Genomic DNA, 24999 nt, shown 5'->3' with positions numbered 1-24999 from the left:
AGCATAGATTTACTCTTCTGAGAAATCAAAATTTTAGGACTAAAGTTGAAAAATTGAAACCATATTCAAAACCATTTTGGAAGCTGTCGAAGATTCTTAAGAAACCTTCAAAGCCTATTCCAGTTTTAAAAGATGGTGAATGTTTTCTTGTATCCAATGAACAAAAGGCTCAAAGACTTGCTCAGCAGTTTGAGAGTGTTCATAACATAAATTTGAATTTTGTGAGTCCAATTGAAAACGAAGTCACACGTCAATTTGATTTAATTTCTTCCCAGAATTTTTTACCTGCAGAAATAATTGAAACTAACTTGAATGAGATTAAATCAAATATTAAAAATTTCAAAAATATGAAGGCACCTGGTGACGATGGAATCTTTAATATACTAATCAAACATCTCCCTGAGAGCACAATGGAATTTTTAGTGAAAATTTTCAATTGCTGCTTCAAAATTGCATATTTTCCCAAATTATGGAAAAATGCAATAATTACTCCCATTTTAAAACCGGATAAGAACCCAGCTGAAGTTTCAAGTTATCGACCAATCAGTTTGCTTTCTTCAATAAGTAAACTGTTTGAGAGAATTATTCTTAACAGAATGATGTCACACATCAACGAAAATTCAATTTTTGCAAATGAACAGTTTGGATTTCGCCATGGGCATTCCACAACTCATCAATTGCTCAGAGTTACTAATATGATACGAGCTAACAAATCTGAAGGTTATTCCACTGGAGCTGCTCTTTTAGACATAGAAAAAGCATTCGACAGTGTTTGGCATAAAGGTTTGATTGCGAAATTGCAAACTTTTAATTTTACAATTTTCCTAATCAAAATTTTAAAAAATTATCTTACTGATCGAACTCTGCAGGTTGTCTATCAGAATTCAAAATCTGATAGATTTCCTGTCAGAGCAGGTGTACCTCAAGGTTCAGTCTTGGGTCCAGTCCTGTACAACATATTCATTTCAGATCTTCCTGATTTGCCTCCAGGATGCACAAAGTCATTGTTCTGCGATGACACAAGCATTTCCGTAAAAGGAAAAAGTCTTCGTGTCATATGCAGTCGATTGCAGAAAAGTTTAGATATTTTTTCTTCCTACTTGCAAAAGTGGAAAATCTCTCCCAATGCTTCTAAAACTCAAATGATAATTTTTCCGCATAAGCCTAGGGCTTCTTTCCTCAGTCAAACAATAATCACGTTGTCAAGATGAATGGGGTTATTTTAAATTGGTCCGACAAGGTTAAGTACTTGGGACTAATTTATGATAAAAAACTTATTTTCAAAGAGCACATTGAGAGTATACAAGCCAAGTGCATCAAATATACGAGATGTTTATATCCTCTCATTAACAGGAATTCTAAACTTTGTTTAAAGAACAAACTTTTGATTTACAAACAAATTTTTAGACCAGCAATGCTTTATGCTGTACCGATCTGGTCAAGTTGCTGTTCAACAAGGAAGAAAACGCTCCAAAGGAATCAGAATAAAATTCTGAAAATGATTTTGAAGCGTCCTCCTTGGTTTGGTACACTCGAATTACATAGACTTACTGGTGTTGAACCATTAGAAGCTATGTCAAATAAAATTATTAACAATTTTCGACAAAAATCGTTGCAATCCTCAATTGCTACGGTAAGCTCTCTTTATAGCCAATAAGTTAGCAATTTAAGTTAGTTGTAAGTTTACTTCCCCTTTTCTGACAAGTAGGTTTAAATCCCTACGAATGATAAGTCCTAATTGCGAAAGCAAACAAATCCTAACAATTAAAATTACAAATTTCTAACAGTGTTGAGAAGTCACCATTTGTGATTGGACACACATACTCATTATTTACTAATATTTATCATAAATACTTAAGCTACTAACAAATCCCCCCTTAAAAAAAAAAAAAAAAAAAAAAAACTATTCAAGTGACGTTATTTTGAAAAAAAATCTTAGTTTTCAAATTAATTTTTCAACATACTCTATATCTTCCCAAGTTAAAACCAAAATGGCAACGGTAGAGGTATGTATCTTCTACATTTCAAATGTTACTATTGAGACAAAACGTAGCACATGTGCAAGTTAAAGGCTTCGTCATGCTTCTTTATGCTTAGAGGAAAAAGATACTTTCGATTTAAAATCGATCGTCAAAAAAAGTACCCAAAAGTTCCTCTCTGAATTTCGCTTCTTCCCCTTATTTGAAATATCCTTCAAACTTTGGAAGCCATTGCTCAAGTTTGCTCTATCAACCGAAATTTGCGTATTCGAATGATACCTCTAGAACCAAGAGTGAGCAACACGTAATTTATGTGAAAAAAACTTAAAAGATGCCTGGATTAATGATGTCTAAATGTTTTCTCACAGTAAACCGTATATAAGCATAACCAAAAGGGAAATAAATAAAAATAATAATAAAAACTAATTGTTATGGCGTTTAGGTCACTTTTTCATCGCCTAGAAATTATTTGAATATGCTTTCAAGCCTTTTATCTCTGAATGGATAATATTCTTGGAAAATTTTCATTTTATGCTTCTGTACAAAAAATGGCGAATAATATCAGTTCCTCGTGCTTCAAAGCGAAGTAGTACTCATTTCTGTAGATGTGTACGATGCACGCATATTCATCTTGATATGATTTTGCTATGTGAGCATAAAGAGAAGGAGAACTATTTTTGAGAACTCAAATCAACCTAATTATTTCTTTGATGATTACGTAGTCTTTTTGTGTATGATTTAAAAAATAGAAATATTAGTAATTGAATTTGATTAGTATCTAATAATCACGTGATGTGTCACAGATTTGAATAAAAAGAGGTTTGCTAGAATTTTGCATCAGAAAAAGTTTCTTTTTGTTCTGGCAACATAACCATCATCATCGAATGCTGATCATCATCAATGCTGAATCGATGATAATCGAAACGGTTCCAAAACTGAATTTTCTTCGCGTATGTATCCCGTAATTCTTCACAATCATGAGTGGTTCATTTGCTTTCTTTAGTACAACGAAGCTAGCGCTAACCAAATATACACGACGAAGCCTTTCAGGATTCCGGAACAAGAACGATGCATATTTTAATTCTACCAATCAACAGTTTGCAACTTCGTGGCTCTCCGCCAATGAATTCAAAATATTATAGAAATCCATATTCGGTGGGCTACGTATTTTGAGTACTAATAGTGTCGAGTGGTTGTTCAGGAACGTTATGGTGTCGGCTCGGTGTTTTTGATAAAATAGAATCAATTTTGTTAAACATTAATTCTGGTACACATCTTGATTGATGAGGCATTCCATGGAAAATAAATAAAAATAAATATTTTTTTAGGATGTCCTTTCCGATTTCGCTGAAACTTTGCATAGTTGTTCCCATTTGATAAAGAGGTTATTCTACACTATCAGTTCTTCATGTAGACTCACGACTGCTGTTTCAGAAGGGCCTATCCAAAAATGTGATTGATGAATAAAATATTTTGTATCAGGAAAACGACTTGTTTGATTGTAATGGTGTCTTCAGAAAAGTTGTAGGTAACAAAATTACGATTCAAATAAATATATATATATATATATATATATATATATATATATATATATATATATATATTTATATACATATATATATATATATATATATATATATATATATATATATATATATATATATATATATATATATATATATATATATATATATATATATATATATATATATATATATATATATATATATATATATATATATATATATATATATATATATATATATATATATATATATATATATATATATATATATATATATATATAATAGGTGATCATACCACAAAAATAACGCGCTGGATTTGTATCATGCTCTTAGCGATAATTTATAACAACAACAGAAAAAAATCCTTAATAATAAGTTCTGATTGAAAATGATAAAATATTCAAACGTTCATAACTTTTTTGTTTTTCATTTTGCCAAATTTTGACAGATAGTAGACACATTTTCGTATTCAATGCGTGAAAAAATTAGATTTTTAAAAAAGGTACTTTTTAAGATATATTAGATTTTGTGACAATTTGGAATATTTGGCCCAGAAAAAAAAATTTTACAGTGTATAATTTTTTTTAGGATCGCAATTTTATTACCTACAACTTTGCTGAAGACACCATTTCAATCAAACAAGCCGTTTTTCTGATACAAATTATTTCATTCATCAGTCACATTTTTGGATAGGCCCTTTTGAAACAGCATTCGTGAGCCTACATGAAGAACTGATAGTATAGAATGACCTCTTTATCAACCGGAAACAACTGTGCAAAGTTTCAGCGAAATCGGAAATGGTCGATCAGAATCGATTTGCGAAGTAGCGTGGACTTGCTCTGAAGCCTAAATCAGTAGACTTGAACCATGATTTAGACATTTTTGTCCATTACTTTGGCCGGTCTTCGACTACCTCCCTGGCGAATTATTGTTGGGGTTTGCAAAAAATTATACAAAGTCGAAACCCGATGATTTTCGCTTTTAAAATTGTTTACCGTGATCTTTTTGCCAAGATTATTGTGCAGTTTAGTTAGAACTGTACACTACGCTTGCGCAATGCTCCTTGTTTCGATGTCATTTTGAATAGACATGAGCATGCATAAACAAAACAAAATATACTGGCATAAAGAGGAGAAAGAAAAAAAAACCGATATCGACAATTTCATGAACATGTGCATAATTTTCATCGGGTTAAAAGTTGAAACTTTGACCGCTTTGAGGAACATGTTTCCGATGTCCGGTCGAGCTGAAATTTAGCATGGGGACTCTATTCGAGAGGGCGAAAGTTTTGAGCCCTACCACTAAACGAAATTCGAAAGTTGATTTTTTTATGTATCATTGGCTCCAAGCTCGAAAATTTCCTAAGACCCAGAAAGTTGGTTTTTCAGGAATTTTTTTTTCGAGGTTACACCAAATCTCGACGTTTCATGCATTTCTAAGACATATGGCACCAAAAAAATTTCGGTATCGACAATTTCATGTATCACTACCTGTGCTTTTTTTCATCGATATTTTTCATGAAACTTTGACCGCAACCTCAAGCACGTGTTCCCGATGTCCGATCGGGCTGAAATTTTGCATGGGTACTTTTTTGAGAAGACGAAACTTTTGATCCCTACCGCAAAACGATATTCGAAAAATCGATTTTTGTTGGTCCTCTAATATATTCATAATGCGTGCTATATTTCTGGACTGAATTTCGAACCGCTATATATGATTTTGGGAAAGCACGATCCAGCAACACTGTAAAGTGTTCTAAAGGTATTCAATAAGTTAGAATACACTTTGAAAATGTGTTCAAAAAAATGAAAAAACATGATTTTCTTTTTTGAGTCACTTTTTATTGAGACCATGTTTATTGAGAACTTTGACGACATATTAGTCGGGAGCACGTTTCTTGAAAGAATCGCACGCAGGACAAACTTGGTCCATTGGAATCTCGTCTAAGATCTTCGACACAGTCCACAGCGCTCACTTTATATTCGCTCTGCTTGGCCAGCATGTAAAAGTTCAGGAGAGTAAGGTCCGGAGAGCTGGGAGGCCACAAAGTCGTTTCGAGAAAATCAGTCAAATTCTCCCTACACCACCGTGTGGGCCGGTGCACCGTCCTGTTGAAAGACATAATGATCCTTCCTGTAAAGATCCCGGAGTGTCCGGGCCCAAACCCAGTCAATATCATACCGTATACAAATGAATCAAAATTATCGTAAATATATCTTGTGGAAGTCAAACTCGTAAACAATGCTAATTATAATCCGCAGAAGTTAGTTTTAAATGGTATACAATGCCAGAGCCTGATTGTTTTACGATTTAAGGCTTAGAATCGTAACACGGATGTTATCGTATATTGATGCTTATATCAAAGAAGTGCACACTAGCTTTCCCCAGTATATATATATCGCCTCCAAAACAACACGTATATGTTGTTTTCGTGCATCTAATGCGAGTTTCTTTAATATATAAAAGTTAGTAGCTTGAAGTATATATGGTGAATATTAGTAAATAATGAGTATGTGTCCAATCACAATATCTTTACAACAAATGAAAATATCAAACCAATATATTCTACAAAAATGCGATGCATTTGCAGAATGAACAAAATCTTTAAACATGAATATTGAGAATAGGTTATGTTTCCATTTAATTCTACTACAAAAAATCGAATACCCTCTAATCGAATACCGTCCGCAGATACGTATTTCGGCTGCTACATGCAACCATCATCAATGCTTATGTGGACTGTGTGGACTAATGTGGACCAACAGTCCACATAAGCACTGATGATGGTTGCATGTAGCAGCCGAAATACGTATCTGCGGACGGTATTCGATTAGAGGGTATTCGATTTTTTGTAGTAGAATTAAATGGAAACATAACCTATTCTCAATATTCAATTCCATTCTACTAAGACGCTCAAAAAGAAATTTATTTGATCTTTAAACATCCTGAATTGTTTCGACGATTACAGAAAAAGTTGTGGACAAAAAACTCATTTTGAGGGGTGTTCCTCGTAAAACTCTATTTCGTCATTTCAAACATTCAGATATAAGATTACAGTGTTCAGTAATTCTTTTTCTTATAGATTTTCCTACAACTTTGTTGAAGAAAGCATATTTCGAAAATTAGAAAAAAACAATTTTTATATCTAACTCCAAGGGGAATTAATTAGAAAACCGAAAACGCCAAAAGAAAAGCCTTGTTACAGGGAATAAACTTGCTGTAGATACTGGGTACATAAAATCAATATATCACAGTCAAATCTAAAACGATTACGATTTTTCGAGTTTAGACCACTGTACACTATTAGAAAAATTGTAATTTTAATTGTTAAGATTTGTTTGCTTCCGCAATTAGGACTTATCATTCGTATGGATCTAAACCTACTTGTCAAAAAAGGGAAGTAAACTTACAACTAACTTAATTGCTTACTTATTGGCTATAAAGAGAGCTTATCGTAGCAATTGAGGATTGCAACGATTTTGGTCGAAAAATGTTAATAATTTTATTTGACATAGCTTCTAATGTTTCAACACCAGTAAGTCAGTGTACACCAAGGAGGACGCTTCAAAATCAGAATTTCAGAATTTTATTCTGAATCCTTTGAAGCATTTTCTTCCTTGTTTAACAATAACTTATTATTCTATTCTATTATTCTTCAAACAAAAGTTTAGAATTCCTGTTAATCCCCTCAGACTCAATTTTAATAAACTTACAAGTAATATGGAACCGGATGATGATTATATATTCGTGACATCGATCATGTACTTAAAAGATAGTTTGCATTAGGTGTGCTTGTAGTTACAAGACTTGGTAGTTTAAATGTAATTTTGAAGGTAAAAATCATTCCTCTCCACGAGGAACGAATTAGGAAGATTATAGAAATAGTTTACAGTATGCGGCAGAAAAAATGCGAATGCAAATTTCAAACATTAATATTGGGTTAGTTTGTGTATCGAATAACCTGTTTTGCTGAACATTGTGTTTGTTTACATTCACTTTTAAGTGCTGCAACAGAACATCGAAAAAATCGTTGTATTGCAAAGAAATGAAAATGTACGGCAAAGGAGTGATAACGAGTTTACTTTTCACCCAAAAGTCGCTAAAAGAGATGGCCAAAGCCGTTGGATGTCATTCGACATTGTTAATATTATTGCCTAAAACTACATCAAATAATATTTGAAAAAACACCATAAAATTTCGCATTTTTTCCGTCGCACCCTGTAGAATAGGGATCCCCAGATCATCTACTTGACGAACCATTTTCTCAAGCCCAATTATTCAGCGAAGCACCGGAATTTTTTATTCAATGAGAAAATTTGGGAGTTTTCTCTTATTATCAAATATTTCAATTTATAAAAGTGCTCCGCTGAGCTAAATATCTAAAAGGTTAACAGTAAAAAAGGGATTATTTTCAGGTTGGTTTTTACTTTTGACCGCGATGCACGATCTGGAAGCACCTAGTTCGGAAATAGTTTGTCATTAATTAGTAATAGTTTATTATTTATTTCACGATAATAAAGTAATCAATGTTTTAATCTGAAGATAAATGCCGGCAGAGAAAAAGATAGTGAACGAATTGATATATTAATGTTTGAAACTGCATAAGCTGTTCAAAATTCGTTTCTTACCCTATCTATCGTCGGCTTTCAACAATATTGTTAGCATAAATTCATATTTTACAAGCTTAGATCTCTCTATCGAAAATGAATTCAAAGTCAAGAGTCAAATGATTAATTTGTAATATGCTAAAATTCACGATTTCCATCATTTTTCAAAGTCGCGCGTAAACAGATTGACGCCGCCTGTTTCTCCAATTTATTCTTGTCGTTATCGCTCTGGCCGTTATCGTCGATTGACCGTCAGGTGATTCAATCCGTGCCATTGGTTTTATCCAAACCGAAAAAAATCTATCTTAATTTCCTATTTCTCATAGAAACTAGTACCACCTCCCTTCATTGGAGAGGTTCTAACGATTTTTTTTTTGCAAATCTAAGAATACCATTATTTACATGCATATTACTCTAGCGAAACGCGCCTAATTGCAATAAACATCTCTGCTCTCGTGTGAAACATTCCGCCCCAATAAAACCACTATTTTGCAACTCCGACCCGGACGGACGGCGGCGTGACAAGTGACCACAACATTACTAAGCTTAAACCGTTCTCCGGTGTAACCTTCAACGCGGTCAATGGACACCGACAGCAGCAGCGGCGCAAAGGTAGCAGTGACAGACAAAAAAAAAACACACCGAAAAAAAAGTGTTTTTCGTCAACGCCTGCTTCACTGCGTGATGTTTAGGACGACGATGGCTGCTGAATGAGCGGCTAAGGCTCCATGCCTCCAAGTGCTCCTGCCCCACAGACCGACCGATCGACCGACCGACCGACCGACGCGCGGTGGTTTATATTTATCAGCTTTAAACAATGCCGCGTCGTCATCGTCGCTTGCCGTCGACGGCGATGGCCCGTTGCTGGTTATTTATTTGTTTGAGCTCTGTCACCTTCATTTCCATTTGTGCCGTTCCTGTCCAGTTAGGCCGCCACCATCATCGGTAAATGAAGTCACCTTTTAGAACGTTATTTTCACACATTGTAGAGCAGCCGGTGTGTAGATAGAACACTTACTTGTTGGGGAACAGTCAGCAACCACCCTATACTACGGTGAGGCACACTGCTGTGTGGAGTGGCCCACCAATCCAAAAACCCAGAAGCACAGTATGCTTTGCCATGCGGAAAACTTTTGGTTTTTTTTTTGTTTCGCATTTGGCGTCATTCGATCATCCGCTTGGATTTGGGTCGACTTTTGCTTCGATCACAGTGGTTGTCTGACCTAATGTTTTTGAATATACAGTTTGTACACGAGCAATCTTCGATAAGTAAGCTCGTTTCTGAAGGTTGAACAAACCAGTAGCCGCTGCCGATGGAAGCCAAATTCGTCAAATTCGACCTTCTCAATTGCGTCAATGTTCCAGTGAATGATTACAGTGCGTATGTTTTACGCACGGGGTTTTTGCTAGTACCTACTGCTGGAGAGGTTATATCCACATAATAAGTCATAGCTTATTAATTGAGTTGTTGAGACATTGCTAATGAAGGCGGGGGCCGGAAATATATGCGCAACAGGGAAATTGTGTGTGTGTGTGGTAAGAATGAATCAGGACAATTTACTCATTCAATTTCAGAACAAAATCAATTTTCAACGAGTTCATGGATTAAAGAGACCCCTTCTTTTTCAGTTTTAAATCAGTCACAATTTAAAACAGAACAAACATTTTAAAACTTTGTTGTTTGAGTCGAAAATGGTGAGAATAAATTGCAAGAATAACCCAATCAGATTATTTTATTTTTTTAACTACTGAGTCATTCAGGATATTGGAATGCAAGTTAAACAGCAAATTCAATCTAAAGTAACGTTATTGACGTGGTGGTTGTTAGGTAAACAAAAACATGTTTACGAAGAAACTTCTTAAAACGTCAGGTCTAAAAACTGTTTACGCTACTCACGATAAATTTCTGTTCTTTGTAGTTGGAGTGCTTTTAAACGGAGTTGTTGCCAACGGTATATTTCAAAAATATATCTTTCAAATCTTAGGTTCTAAAGCTGGTATTAGACGAAGCAAATATTTGCTATTTTTAGTACGGATTTTATTTTGTGCAAAGAAATTTCGTACCAAAATACGGCAAATATTTGCTTCGTGTAATGCCTGCTTAAGTAAATAAATTCTAACTGATTTTGGCTTTCGTTGAACTTCTGTTATGAGTCTGTGTTTCTCGACAATCTCTGGACTGATTTGAATGAAACTCTGAGATAAGAATGCAAAACGTTTCATTAAATATACGGCAGAAACTCAAAAAACGTACTAAACTTCTCAAGCGACATTTCAAATTACTAAGAATTCAGAAACACCTTAAATTGCTCAAAATATAAAAAACTAGAGTAATGAAAGGTAATCTAAGTAATAACAGACATGTTCACGCATCCCCATAGGAGTTCCCCAAAATCAGTGAGACAGGTCAGATTTCATATTGTTGATTTTTAGAAATGAAGCGAAATTATATGGTAACGGTTAGACAGTGCATTATAATTTCGAGAAATGTATAAAGTATGTTACTCTCAGTTATTACATTCGAAAGACTGCGAAAAAGCTAAATGTTCGAGTGGTAATTAATTAGTAGTCCAAATTGATTCCTATCCCTGCCAATAATTTTAAAAGAACATGTGATGAAATATTTTCACTTGCGCTTACGTGAATTTATTTGTTTCGTTTCGCTCATTCGATTTTTGTACAGCTAACAATCATCAACAACCTTTGGATAATGTCAATTAAATCTAACCCCGTCTGACGTCGTTGCGATTGGAAGTTGCCAAAACGTCCGAATTACCGCAGGGGGGCCACTTAGGATCGCTTATCTTTCTGCTCTATTTCAACGAAATGAACCAAATTATTAAAGGACCACGGTTATCTTACGCGGATGGCCTGCAACTTCATCTTTCTGCTCATGCAATCGAAGACTGTTGCTTTCTTCAACGTCAGCTTGATATCTTTGCCGATTGGTACCATCGGAACTGTATGGATGTCAGTCCGTCAAGATGGTCGGTTATTTCGTTCTCGCGGAAAACAACAGACGATACATCTTAAATAAGGTTTGTTAGCGACAGAAATCGCGTATGTAAGCCAAGTTAATGACTTGGGAGTAATTTTGGAGCATACTTCCATTGCCTAACTGTCAATAAAACCTCTGGAATTTTGGGATTTATCTTCAGCTAGGAAATTCGCGGCTATCTATTGCCTCAAATCGTTAAACCGCTCATTATCTCACTCTATGTTAGAGTACTGTTGGGTTGTCTGGACAACTTATTATACAATGGTGGGGAAAGACTAGAGTTAGTTCAACATCGCTTTTTCAGATTCACTCTTCGTAAATTGCCCTGGCCAAATAAATAAGTTACGCTATTGCAGCATTGAGCAACAGTTCTTATCGAACTTTAGGTTGACTAAATATTGAATTTTAAAAATAGTAATAGTATATTTAGCTCCTAAAGTGCAATCTTAAACGAAGCCAATGTCGAAATCTGGAATGAACATGTTAAATTTTGATGAAACTTTGTGCTCAATTTTGCAAAAAATCATTGCTTGATTTCTTCAAATTTTTATCGTGTAAAATCAATGTTATTTTAAGTTTAGTAAAGCGGGCAATGTATGTATTTTCGCGGGGATGCGAAGATGAACGGGAATAGAAGGTGTGACTAGAATTAGAAAAAATTTTCTCTCGTCCAAAATTTTTTCTAATTCTAGTCACACCTTCTATTCCAGTTCATCTTCGCATCCCCGCGAAACTACATACATTGCCCGCTTTACTAAACTTAAAATGTAAGTCAATATGACAAAAAATGAAATAAGCTCGTAAAGATCAATGTTATTGATGATTTAAGCTTTTAAGATTTTAAGCTTTTCTCAAGAAACTAGTAAAAAATATTTCTGTATTTCTTAGAAGATCATATAACGTAATTTAAATCAAAAATGCTCTTTATAAACGAATCTCCAAGGAAACCGTTCTCAACATTTATTAAGATTATTTCATTTTCTTTATTTTTCTATCTTACACTAGCAGACCCGGCAATTTTCGTCTCGCCCATTTTATTTCCCTCATTCAACTAACTTAATTAAATAATTTTAAACATTGAAAGCATGAGCATTTCTAATTAAATCCACATGCTTCCAAAGATTGGTCTTGAGATTTGATTATAGTCTTCAAATACATGACGAATCGGATACTGGATCTGCTCAAAGACAAATCGTTCTTTGTAATACATTGGACTTTAGATGCTTTACGTCTAATTTTGTGGATAGTTGGTTACTTTTCCGTGTTTATTCTTACAATCTACTGATCTATTCATAAAACATGTTTATTTCCACGAATTTCGTATTGAAAGATAGAACTCAAATCGTCGACATCTTCATTTTTTACCGTCTGCATTACAAGTGCGCTTTATGGTGGTTCACATGACTCTGGAAGGTATTTGGAAACACTATCGCAATGAGTTCCTCTTTCGTCCATTAAGCGGTAGAAATCTTGCAGGAATGAAATCAATCAAACGAAATCCTCAACAAAATGGTTGAAAAATGTGTTACATTTGCGTGTGACAAAACCTCCCCCCTCCTGTTTTAGAGTAGGGATCGGTGTCAAATCGTCCTAAAATTTGTCTTGTACTCTAAAAAACTCACTTTCCAAATTTGGTTCCATTTGCTTGATTAGTTCCCGAGTTATGTAGAAATTTGTGTTTTATCCAGAATAAAATAGAATCAATGCCATTAACGGATGAGAACTAAAAATTTGAAGTTGTTTTGAAGATCTCTTACTCCACAACAAACTCTCTCTCTTCTATTTATGCCAGTATTTTTTGTTTTGTTTTTGTATGCTCAGCTCTGTTCAAGATGGCGTTCAAACAAGGAGCATTTCGCAAGCGCATTGTACAGTTCGCTATGAGCTGCACATTTTTAGCCAAAAGTTCACAGAAGACCAACCAGAGTAAAGATAGAAAAGGACTTTTTCCTTCTTGTCTTAATCGTGGTTAAAACCTAGTAGGGTAACGGGGGTATTTTGGCCCACATGCATATTTTGGCCCACCCGGTAACATTTTACGCATTTTATCTGAATCATACTACACTATAATTTTCGGCGAAAGACTGGTTCTAGGTAGTGTTATTTTGGAATTAGTTCATACATATTCAAAGTCATGGCTGAGTCAACCCAAAGTCAAGAGGAAGTGGTAATATACGAGTCAACGTCCGGAAGCTATTGTAACAAATATGTATGTTTTTGAAACAATTCGTTGTTGTAGTAACATCAATAAAATGTCATAGAGACAGTTTGTATACTCTAACATGATGGAAAAAGTTGAAAAACTGGTCAAACGCATGGCCGAAATATGTTTGCTTCTTTCTGAAGCAAACATATTTTAGCCATGCCAAGTTTTGACATCTCTTTGATTACCGTTCTGCCGTTGCACGTGAACAAAGAAGCAGCTTGTGACAATTTACAGGTAATTACTTCTTAATTTATCACATTTAACTATATGAAATTAGATGAGAATGCCTGTCAAACCGCTATAAGCCAAATCATTTTATTTTTAGATGTCTAAAATTTACAAAAATTCACAGCAGAAGGATGTTCTCCTCAAACCCACTATTTTTGCTCTGAAAATGCCGATGATGATCTTAAATATAATTAGTCCGAACTATTCCCATACACGTCTGTAGATATAAAGGTGGGCCAAAGTAAAAATTTGGTGGACCAAAATATGTTTTTAGCACTTCGTAGAAATTTTGATATTTCTAGGATATTTTTCAATATATTGCATTGTTGAACGGTGTATATTAAAATAAACACTTAGATTTTAACAATGGTATAATAGAGTAGGTATTTATATTGTGAAAAATTGTGTTTGTTTTTAATGAACTGTGCGAACACTTCCCAAAGCTGGCCAATATACCCCCGTTACCCTAGCTTGCCAGCAATCAAGAAGTATACCAACACGAATGTTTGAAAAAAAATTATGACTCCGTTTCTCCCAAAACACCAGACAACAAAATTTCTTTGCGGTTTTGTGTTCCTTCTTAAATGTTTTTTTTTTCGTTCATAATGAATGTATCTTTATGAGAAATACACTAAAGTCGCTTTTTACGCGGGGTAAATGTGCCGCCTAAAACAAAACGCGTAAAAAACCGCGTAAATTCCGGAATCCGCGTGAAAAAAACTTGCGATAATTTTGCAATTCGAGTGAAGAGAAATCGAAATCCGCGCAAAAAAAAAAATACTGCGTAAATTCCGGAATTCGCGTAAAAAAACCGCGTGAAAAAATGTATATCAGTTTTTCTTTGAGTTCATCCGCTACTGTCAAAGTAGAAAAAATCCAAATTTTTAGTTGTCACCTGTTATTTGCAGGCTTTCTTTTGCTCATCTTCATCTTAGAGAAAACAGTTTTTTTCCTCTTAACCACTGTGAGCTTACATTGAATGTGCATCACATCATCTACTGTAGAGAGAGCGCAGAGTAATAATTTCACTGACGAAAAGACGCTCCTAATTGGACAGACCAAAAACCCAGTGAAACTCTTGTAAATTGCTCATCCGCGCACGCAAGAAAAGTGAAATAAATCGCTCGGCGATCAACTGAGCGTTACCGTTCTCATCGCTCTGGGGTGCGGCAAAAACGGTATAAAATCGAACTTTCTGCAGAATACGCACCCATGGTGAGGTGTGAACCTTCCTATAATATTAAATTCGAAAACGGTTAGGATGTGGCTTCAATGTGAACCTAAATGTTTTGATATTTGGCCAATTTCTCTTCTAGCAAAGAAGAATCTAACGAAAACTTCTCTCTCTTAAACTGAGAGAGCAAACAAATGTTTACCCCTAACACGCAATGATTAAGAGTGCAAAGGAACTCTGCGACTGAAATACTCTACGCGTAAATGTGGATAATTACTCACTCTGTGTGAGAGATAGTCTAGTTCTCCAAGGGGTTTGGCATGTAGAGAAGGAAATTTTAGCAAAAATCAAGAGAACAGAAGAAGCCTGGTTATTTGGCAATTTTAGACTTTTTTTTTACAAAAACCGGAAGTTGCCATTTCGGAATTTTGAAATGAAATCTGGAGTTAATTTCTTGCTCATCATTTCGAGTTATGTTCAAAAAATCAAAAAACAAGATTAAAAAATTCAAAATACAATGAAAATCGAACTTTTTGATTTTTAAATTTCCGGCGTTTTTTTTTTCCTATTTCAAACTGGAAAATCCGAATTTGATACCTGTGAATTTTCGTGCCCCTTTTTCAGATACTTCAATAAGATTTTCCGTAAGCCAAAGTAGAAGCGAAGCTCCAAAATTCACAAGAATAATCAAAAACCTATAATCTTTAAAAGGCAATTAATAAGCTTTGGGGCATTTTTTTTTTGCTTTTGTCGACCAGTGCACACTTAGTCAACAAATCTAACCACTGGTCTGAGCATTCCATGCAGTAAATACATAGCAAGTGTAATTCTACATGATATCTATGGATGCATTAAAATATTACGAAAACACAAAAAACACACAAAGTATTCTACAAAGTTTCATTAAATTGTATGATCCACAACTTTGTCGAAAACCGCAAAAGTTTTAGCGTGTAAGAGAAAGGAGTTGGCATCGCTGCGCCATCTCTGCGGCCAATCTGAAAGCTAATCATAGCATTCAAATTAAAGCTCTAATTATAGCAAGAAATTTTGTAGAAGATCGCAAACCTATTAGTAAAATTGTGAGATCATTAAGAGTTTCGCTAGATTTCATTTTCGGCGCAGTGTGCAGTAGACTGGGACACGGTTATATGGGAAAAAAGTTATTTTTTCGCTCCCATGCACTTTTTGTGTTCATTATGAGTCTTATAACAACTGTGTAACTTTTCAGATCGTTCGGAAGAGCAATACTTTTGCGCCCGATTTTTAGGTTTCCATACGAACCACTTTTTCACATTTATTCTCCAGAGATGTTCAGTTGGCTCTTAACACGATTCCGATATATGATATTTGCAGGAAATTTTTTTTTGTGAAAAACTTTTTCGAAGACCGTAAGCCCTACGATATTTGTAGAACAAGTTATTCCCCCCAAACTGATTAAACGTTTGACGAACGTGTTGCTAGAATAATCCAATGTTGAGCCATTCGTCGGATATTCAATCAATTTGAGGTGAATAACTTTTTCCACAAACATCGTATCGCCTCACTGTTTTCAGAAGAGTTTTTTTTTTCAGGAAAGTTTGCTACAAATCATATATGTGAATGTTACACAGTTACAAGGAACATGAAAAGTGCATAAAAATCTGGTGCGAAAATATAATGTAATTAACTATTGTTGACATTTATACAAACTGTAAGTAGACATCTTAGCAATCGAGATGGTATCTGTGGTTTGATTCATGTGTTTGGACATCATGTCGATTTTCCAAATATTCATATTGGTTAATGTTTCTCCAGAACCTGGAAGTCGCTATTTTGAATTAAAGCCCTCGTCTGGAACTGATTTTCACGTAAGAGTATCTTAGGATAAAAAATAGAATAAACAGTAAGGAAAAATATCAAAATAACAAACAAAAAAAAACAGAGATAAGCTCACAAAGTATGCTTAGTGGGCGGAAGTGCCAAGTATTCACTTTACAGTGTAGTATTTATTTTCATTATACTTTTCCAAGGAATTGCGTTTGAAAATCGTTCTATTGTTCGCTACTCGAATCTGTAGAAAAGTTCATAAAATTTTTTTGAGTGTTATCGTGTGTTAGTGAAATATCGGTTCTGAATAATGGAACGCTCAATTTGGACTGAGACGTTCGCAATGTTAGCATAGAGTTGAACAATGAGTCTATTGAAAAAATCCAGAGTCAAATCAGAACCCGAGATACTACAGAGAAGAGACCAGTCTAAACTATTCAATTCGTCTTGTAGCAATGGAAAATTAATTCAATTGTAATCTTTGATTGTTTTGGAACGTTCGATACTAATACGATACAAGTTGAGAGAAGAAAATATCATATCATGGTTGGAAAATCTTGGAGCCGACACCTGGTTAAAGTTGAAAACAAAAGTAATGTCATTTGTGATAAGCAGGTAGAAGATTCATTAGCTCTGCCAAGAAAATTTGCAACAATGAAGTAGACAACGAAGGCTGAAAGTAATAAACCTATTATTGTCTTACTTTAGATGATGTCGTGTGTTAAACTTTGATCAAAAATTCACATTTTTCATCATAACATTTAACAACAGTAGCGGTCCCATATTGCTGCCTTGAGGAACTTCGGAAAAGTTGCTGAACTGGGACGAGAAGCAGGAATCAATCTGTACACGAAGAATTCTATCGCACAAATAAGAACTGAACAAGAAAAACAGGCAGTTCATGTTTACTTTAGACGATTGAACGTGGTCTCTTCTCAAATGTGATTCGTTCGTTGTACGCTCATATTCGACCTTGAAACTTTTCATCAATTTTCAATATCTATCATTACAAACAATATCATACAAAACCAATCATCCGTTTACAAAAAAACGTTTCATGAGATGCGAGAAAAATTTGCATGCGTACCCCTTATAAACATTCCAGGCAACCTTTCAGCTTGAAATTATACAACGAATAGTGCCAAAAGTGTTAATTACGTTGCTAACGTGACAAAATTATACTCCATAAATGTATATCTTGATCTGCAGGAAATATGGTCAGAACCGCTCATATTTTAGTACTGTTGACCGAAGATATAAATCACCTGGAAACAAGTGACAAAAAGCAAAAACTTACCTAGATCAGGCATCGAGCTGGAAGGCTCCTCGTGGCTACTTTTCATCATTTTGGGCATCATTCCCGATCCACCTCCACCGCCACCCACGGTGACAGGACCTCCACCGCCCCCACCACTACAGCTGTTTATACCTGATGGGGGCGGCGGTGGTGGTGGCTGCATAGAGGTCACGTGGTGATGCTGTTGTTGATGATGTTGCTGCACCACCATCAGATTGGCCGCCGATGGTGGGGGTAGGTGCTGCTTGCTGCTGGACGAAACCACTGAGTGATGAGGGCCTTCGATAATGATAGTACCGGAGGCTGTTGCAGGATGATGCGTTGACAGTGAGGGTGGTGCTATGCGTTCCACCCCGTTGCATTCACCAGTTTTGATTAGACTGCTGGGATTCGGTGAACCGGCCTGGAGAGGACGATGCGAAGGTTCATGCTGCGGCGGTTGATGATGGTTATGGTGAAGGTCATAGAAGCGGCCGTCACGGATGACGTGTACTTCCTGCGCCTGGACAGGCGCCACACTTTCACACGGTTTGTTGGAAGTTTTGGCGATGATCTGAATCCTGGCGCGGTCCTGTGGCGGCTGATGATAGCCACAGCTACTTACGGGTCCGGCCGCCGAGCAACTTGACGTCGCCGAAACCGACTGCGGAACGCCAAGCGCAAGTTTGACAGTTTTCTTCGAATCTACACTGCTACGTGGTGAGTACATAATACGCTGCTTGTCACTGATAACCAAAGTCCTGATTTCCAGCGAATCCTTTTCCTCTTTCACGAGTTTATTCACGCACTGCATTTTCCTGGTGATATTTATTTTCCGACCCTCACAACACCGTCACACTTAGCTCCGACCGAGCGACACACTATTCTACATTTTCCTTTCTCTTCTCACTTCTACGAAACCGACAGAATATTATTATTGATAAATTAGAGGCATTTCGTGCAAAAGGAGCTGAACTTGGCCTCGGTTTCGGTTCGGCGAATATAATTCAACATTCAAACACACGCTCGGCCCAAAGTATTGTGGGGTTTTATTTTCCTTCTTCTTCTGCACGACTCACCACCACATCGCAGTAGGCACGGATAAATCGAATATTTTCACCATACTCTGTGTGTGCTCTTGTTTTCCTCGCCCATACCACCCCCTTGCAGGCAGGCAGGCTGCCACGCTCGCTGCGACGTGCGAACTGAGCACACGAGTTCAAGGTCAATATTTTTGGAAACTCAAAATAAGATCTGCTGTCGTGTTGTCGTTCGTATATGTATCACCACCGCCACCCATACACACTATAATACAGATCGACCGACACCGAGTGTTGTTGATAGCAAATCACGCATTAAAACACAGAAGTAAAGAGAGAGAAAGAGCACACATTGATACACACACTAAAACCAGGCTGCCAACTCTCGGGGTAAAATTCTGGTTAGGGAACGTAACGTTCACATACCGGTCACACAAGTGAGTATATATGTCAGTGGTAGAACACACAGTGGGAGAGGATCACTCACGAAAGCACCGCACTCGCCACCTGCTAGGAGTGTTTATGTATGTGTAGGGCACTCACTTACACCACACTCTAGCACCGATGACCGCAGCAGCTATGGGAGCGCCATAAACTGAGGCAATAGAACTCGTTCGTCGCGTTATCCTTCCGAGTTGACGATTTTATTATAGCACAGTCACGCAGGACCAACAACCGACTCGACGATACTCTGTAGGTCACTAGTACTTGCAGTCACGAGTCACGAGTAACTTACCCGGAGAGCACAGTGGGTTCTCATATTGGGCTCGCGTGTTGGTCCTTGGACTTGTATCCTTTAGCGAGCGACCGTGCTTCAAGGCCTACCTGCATACCGTCAGCGCCTCCTTATCCTCTCTCTCACTCACCTCACTTTAAAACAAAACATAAAAAAGCTCCGTTCGTTTCGATTGCGCACAGCTTTTTACATTCCTGTCCTTGGGGCCCCTGGTTTCACGTTCAATGTCAGTTTAAGTTTTGCCGCTTGCCAATTTCGATCCGCTTCTTGCGCCCCTTGTTCGTTTGTTCCGCCGCAAATTTCGGGATCGCGACAGCCGACGCAATTTCGTCGTACTCTTCACTTGCCGTCGTCGACGGTATGATATATCATGATTTATGATTATTCCTCAAAACAGCCGAAAAAATTGCCCACCGACTGAGTGAGCGCAAAAATGCCAGCGCGCACACTACGACCCCCGTGTGCGCGCCTGTCGCATCTGCATGTGTGTTGTCAGTTGTTTGTTTTTGATCTTTGTTGATGTTGTTGTTGTTGTTAGGTTTTTTTTTTCAGTCGAGGTTCCGTGTTTAATATTTGTTGGTTTGTAGCGCCCCGACGAATGCGAGCCAAAAAATCGCAAATCGCATTCCACGGACTGGTCTCTGCTATTACGCTACCGTCGCCGAACAACTGCTGATGCTCTGGCTCTGACTCTGACTCTGGCTGCTCCGCTCTGTGGTTTAGTTGCGCTATATGGTGCGAAATTCTAAAATAAGACACGGGAAATAATTTTCATGGTCAACATTTCACCTTGAATTAGTTTATTACTTTTTATGATTGAATTCGCGAGTGCGAGAGTATGGTAGTAGGCTACGGAGCAGATTGTGGTGAATAAGTGTGGCCTGCAACACATTGACAGCCACGACGACGACGTCGCGACGAGGGGCTGGAGCGAATGCCGACGATGTTGTCGACAGCCCGAGCCTGCTGCTCTGGTTGCTAATTGCAGCATATGGTTGCTTTGCTTGTGGGGCAAGGGTTGTAGTAGCTGCGCTGGTGTGGACACCAGCTGAGTGTCAGTGCCACGGTATGATGGGTGGTTTTTTTTTCTTGATTGAGCAGCGATTAATATCTTACCGAACGCGACAGAACATGGGACCGGCGCGTTTCTATCAAGGTGAGAGAAATTGTAGTCTACCTTCAAAGGAATCTGGAAGGCTGAGTACTGTTTCAAGAGAATTTGTTTCAATTTGGAAATTTGATTGATTAATTTGTGGTTTGCTAAACAACCCAATTGGTAAATATGAAAAGTTGCATTTTTTACATTTATTTTTACAATACAGTAGAATTTTTTACATTTTTGACACTACCATTTTAGAATCATGCGCATACACCTGGCTTATGAACAGGTGACGCATGATGAATTTTGACTCTTACGACTGTTTGACACATCGTTTCAGAGCACAAGATACGATTGTAAAATTCGGTATTCGGTTGGTGAAAACAGTAAAATATACTACTAGCATTCTTGAGCCAATTTGAAATTTCAAAACTTAGTGAAATAAATCCAGGAATCGGAGAAAAACAATATTTGAAACATAACTTTGAATCCTCTGTACTGTAAATATGTAGAATTTATCTACAGCATCAAGAAACTGTTGCACGTTATTCACATTCAGAACAACAAATATACATTCAGAGCCGATGAATTAAAAACTGGATTCAAGTTCCGGAATTAAGAGTTGGGTAAAATTCATAACCCGAAATGGTAAATTAATAATATTGAATTTTAAATCTATTCTCAGAGCAGAAGCGTTTTCAAACATCGATATTCGAAAACCTTATCGTTGCAGAATGTGGGACTAAGACATCGGAATGTAGAAACAATCTAATTCAATATAAAAATGCGAAATCGAGCACTCAAAAAAAAAGACAACATTTAAATATCCACAATGTTCAATTTGAGATCCAGTTTTGGGATCTTTGCTTTACTCTTTCGAAATCAGAATCAAGTATCTAGGGAAGAATCATTCACGTCAGTTTTCTTCTTCTTTTTTTTAAAGAAACAAGAAGAATCGTAATCTTGAAATAAGTTAGAATGTTATAAATATATAGAATGGATTCCGTGAAAGCATTCAAGTAAGACTGTCCTGTCCTGAAACTGCCCAAAAGTGTGTAAAAATGTAAAAACTGCAATCTATTTCAACCGATTTTATATAGAAAAATTATTTGTCTTTACTTAATGAATTTAGAGCGAAAAATATATTTAAAATAAAAAAATTTGAATACAGAATGTTAAAGTTTAGAACCCACAATCTGATTTTGAAACCATCCACATTTCACATGGACAGATTTTTGACGATTTTGACCCCTCATGCTGGATGGCCACATTCCGAAATTTAATTTAGAATTGAACATTTGAAATACTTAAATTCAATCTATTATAAAATATTCAAAGATAAAAACCTTGAATTACTGTCAGACTGGGTGAGGTTCGTTTGTTTGTTTCAAAAACTCCATTTTATAGTGATTAACTGTAGAGCTTTGAATTTTTTTTTGATTGAAGTCACTTAATCTAATGACAAACTTAAGCCCAAAATCTGGAACCAAAACTTGCTAATAGAATGCAGATTAAGAAATAAAGAACTCATAATTACAAATTTCGAATATTCCAGAATCTGATTCCGAAATCCAAATCATAAAAAAACCAGTCTTTGTATTTAGTAACAAAATATCAAAACTTAAACTGAGTTTTGTAGCTCAAAATAAATGAACTTAATAAATTCAACTATTATCCGACGAAACTTTTTTTTCGAAACTAGCCGATTACCATTATTAAATTAGAAACTTAAATTGAGAGTCAGAAAACAAAATAAATAAATCCTAAAATTAAAATCCATTTATTATCTTGAACCAAGTTTGTTTGCTCCTCAATATGTGGAAAGAGCAGAGCGAATATTTACCGCTCTCTTCTGTCCAGCATAAACGCTGCATGTAGTAATATTTTCTACCAAACTTCTTTCTTCTGCTTTGTGCTGTGTTTCTGCTGCTCGCAGAAAAAAGAATACACATTCTGCCTACACCACAGCTGAGCAAAACAAGAGTGATGAATCGCCCTATTGAGGATATACAAAAGTACAACGCGGTATGCACTGCTGAGATAAATTCGTTAACATTTGAAAAGAAAACATGCGTAACTGGCTGGATTTATTTTCTTTAGTTTCGAGATGGAAAGTAAACAACGCAATCTACTTTCCTACCTAGATGCTGATTTAATCATTACTACAAATACATAATGTCTAGAAATAAATTGATAGATTATTTTTGAAAAAAAATTAGTCATGAATTGTTCATAATTTCATCGTGTTCTCGAGAAAATTTCACACCTAGAGGTATTATAACCAACGCTTGAGTTATAGCATTTTTAGGAAATAAAGTCAAATTATCTCTGGTTGTGAACAATCTTCGTTTCTTTTTTTTATATCTCCGGATATATTGTATCTATAGACGTTCTAGAAATCGCATTTAGAAAAACATTACTCGATGAATCCGAAAAAATTTTTTTTGACGGCAGTGTTGCCAGATATGTTGTTTTTGAATTTAAAAAGTTAAATTTAGTTTTTGACTGAATAAATATATTCTGATTTCAAATTTGACTATTTTTTGTATTTCTGAGACAACTTTACATGACAAAAACTTATCGCTCGGAGCTATGATGAGCAAAACTCGAGTTACAGCGTGTTTCTGGATAAAGCAATTTGAAGAGAATTGGCCAAGGAATTTAGAAAATGTATAAATTTTGGTCGGAAGTGTTGCCAGTTGCTTGGATATCCAGAAAAAAACACGTTTTTGCGTATTCAGGAATTTTAAGTTCTAACTTAAACATCACAAAGAAAGGTATTTTAATTGATGAATTTTTCTCTAAGAATAGGTTCTCGTTTATGGAATGTTTTGCCTTTCTCCTAGAAAGGTATAGCAATCACTGGAAAAACCAAAGGTATAAAAGTGATCCCAATGGCCGAATGTCAAATACCACTCGACCCCTTTCGACGAACTGAGCATTTTCTGTATGTATGTATGTGTGTATGTGTATGTGTGTGTGAGTGTGTGTGTATGTGCAATGGCTATGGCTGGACCGATTTTCTTGAAATTAATTGCAAATGAAAGGTCTAGTTGCGCTATAGGTTGCTATTGAATTTCATTGTAATCGGATTATTAGTGTAATTGTAATAGAAATTGTAATAGTGTAATAAATTATTGTAATCGGATCAAATGATCGGGCTGTCTCCAAAACCCTTTACTTTTGAATGTCATAAAGATTGAACATTTGGTTCAAAAGTTATGTAAAGAAAAGTTATCCTGAGGTTCTTTGAACCCACTCATTTTTCTCAGAGATGGCTGAACCGATTTTCGCAAAATTAGTGTCAAATGAAAGGTCTAGTTGCCCCAAAGGTTGCTATTGAATTCCATTGTAACCGGATTGTTACTTTGTCCGTTGTTCATAAAAATGTGAAATCACATAATGGAAGTAAACATATTGACTTTCTCCTAACGATCATTGGCTAATTAAAAGGTAGAAAAGTGATCCAAACGGCCGCATGTCATATACTACCCGACTCAGTTTGACGAATCGAGCATTTTCTGCATGTATGCATGTATAGGTGTATATGTTTGTGTGTGAGTGTGTACGTGTGTATGTGTACCACTGGATTCACTGACGCTGGTGCCAGTAACGTGGAGCCGAATGCATATGAATAAAACCAGAGTCGTAGTCAAGTTCAAAATGTTTTGAACAAACCCAATGTCTTTTTGTTTGTTAATAAATCGATGATGTTTTTAATGACCGGATTTATGAAAGGGAAACAATCAGTTAATATTTTCATCAATTCATTCATGACACAAATCATCAGTGTTTGTTGTTGATTGCACTGCTTCAACGATAGCAGCCTTCTAAAAAACATTACCAACACCAGTACAAATAATCATGGCGATACCAACACCGGTTGAAACTTTTGAAGTATGGTGATTTGGAGGTGCTAAATACATTCAAAATTCGCTAGAGCATCAAATGCGTTATGCCCAGCACACATTTGGTGTACTGGTTTCAAACTTAATCAGTAAATGCGCTAATTTCGCCCATAAATGATCTGGTTGCGCACATTCCAACTTTTGCGTATATATGGCCTTAACATAATTTAAATGTGGTATCGTACTATTTGAACGTTCCCGGTATCGCTCGTGATTAAATTGTTCGAAATTAAGAGTCATTTCTTTAATTTCGCTATTTCCTAAGCACTAACATTACGTCAAATTTCATATTTTATACTTCAATTAAAACATCAATATTTTAAAACCCAAAGAGTGGACATAACTGTATTGGATTTAAGCATTCATGAAAATCTATTTTTACAGATAATAAGTTTGAATGAGAAAGGCTGAGT

At 36.0% G+C, this 24999-nt stretch overlaps 1 protein-coding gene across 2 annotated transcripts in view; it reads right to left on the bottom strand.

Moving 5' to 3' along the window:
- The window catches only part of LOC129725070 (ecdysone-inducible protein E75), a 184246-nt gene that overhangs the window by 154758 nt on the left and 4489 nt on the right, over positions 1-24999 (bottom strand). For both annotated transcript variants that reach the window (XM_055680473.1, XM_055680472.1), the window contains exon 2: positions 17825-20324. In XM_055680473.1, the coding sequence (XP_055536448.1) occupies positions 17825-18617 (793 nt within the window). In that variant the 5' untranslated portion in view covers positions 18618-20324. The remainder of the gene's footprint in view (positions 1-17824; positions 20325-24999) is intronic.

The sequence above is a fragment of the Wyeomyia smithii genome, chromosome 2, assembly GCF_029784165.1.
Source record: "Wyeomyia smithii strain HCP4-BCI-WySm-NY-G18 chromosome 2, ASM2978416v1, whole genome shotgun sequence".
Taxonomy (NCBI): domain Eukaryota; kingdom Metazoa; phylum Arthropoda; class Insecta; order Diptera; family Culicidae; genus Wyeomyia; species Wyeomyia smithii.
The sequence above is the reverse complement of the archived record's forward strand: the minus strand, read 5'-3'. Positions and strand labels throughout refer to the sequence as shown.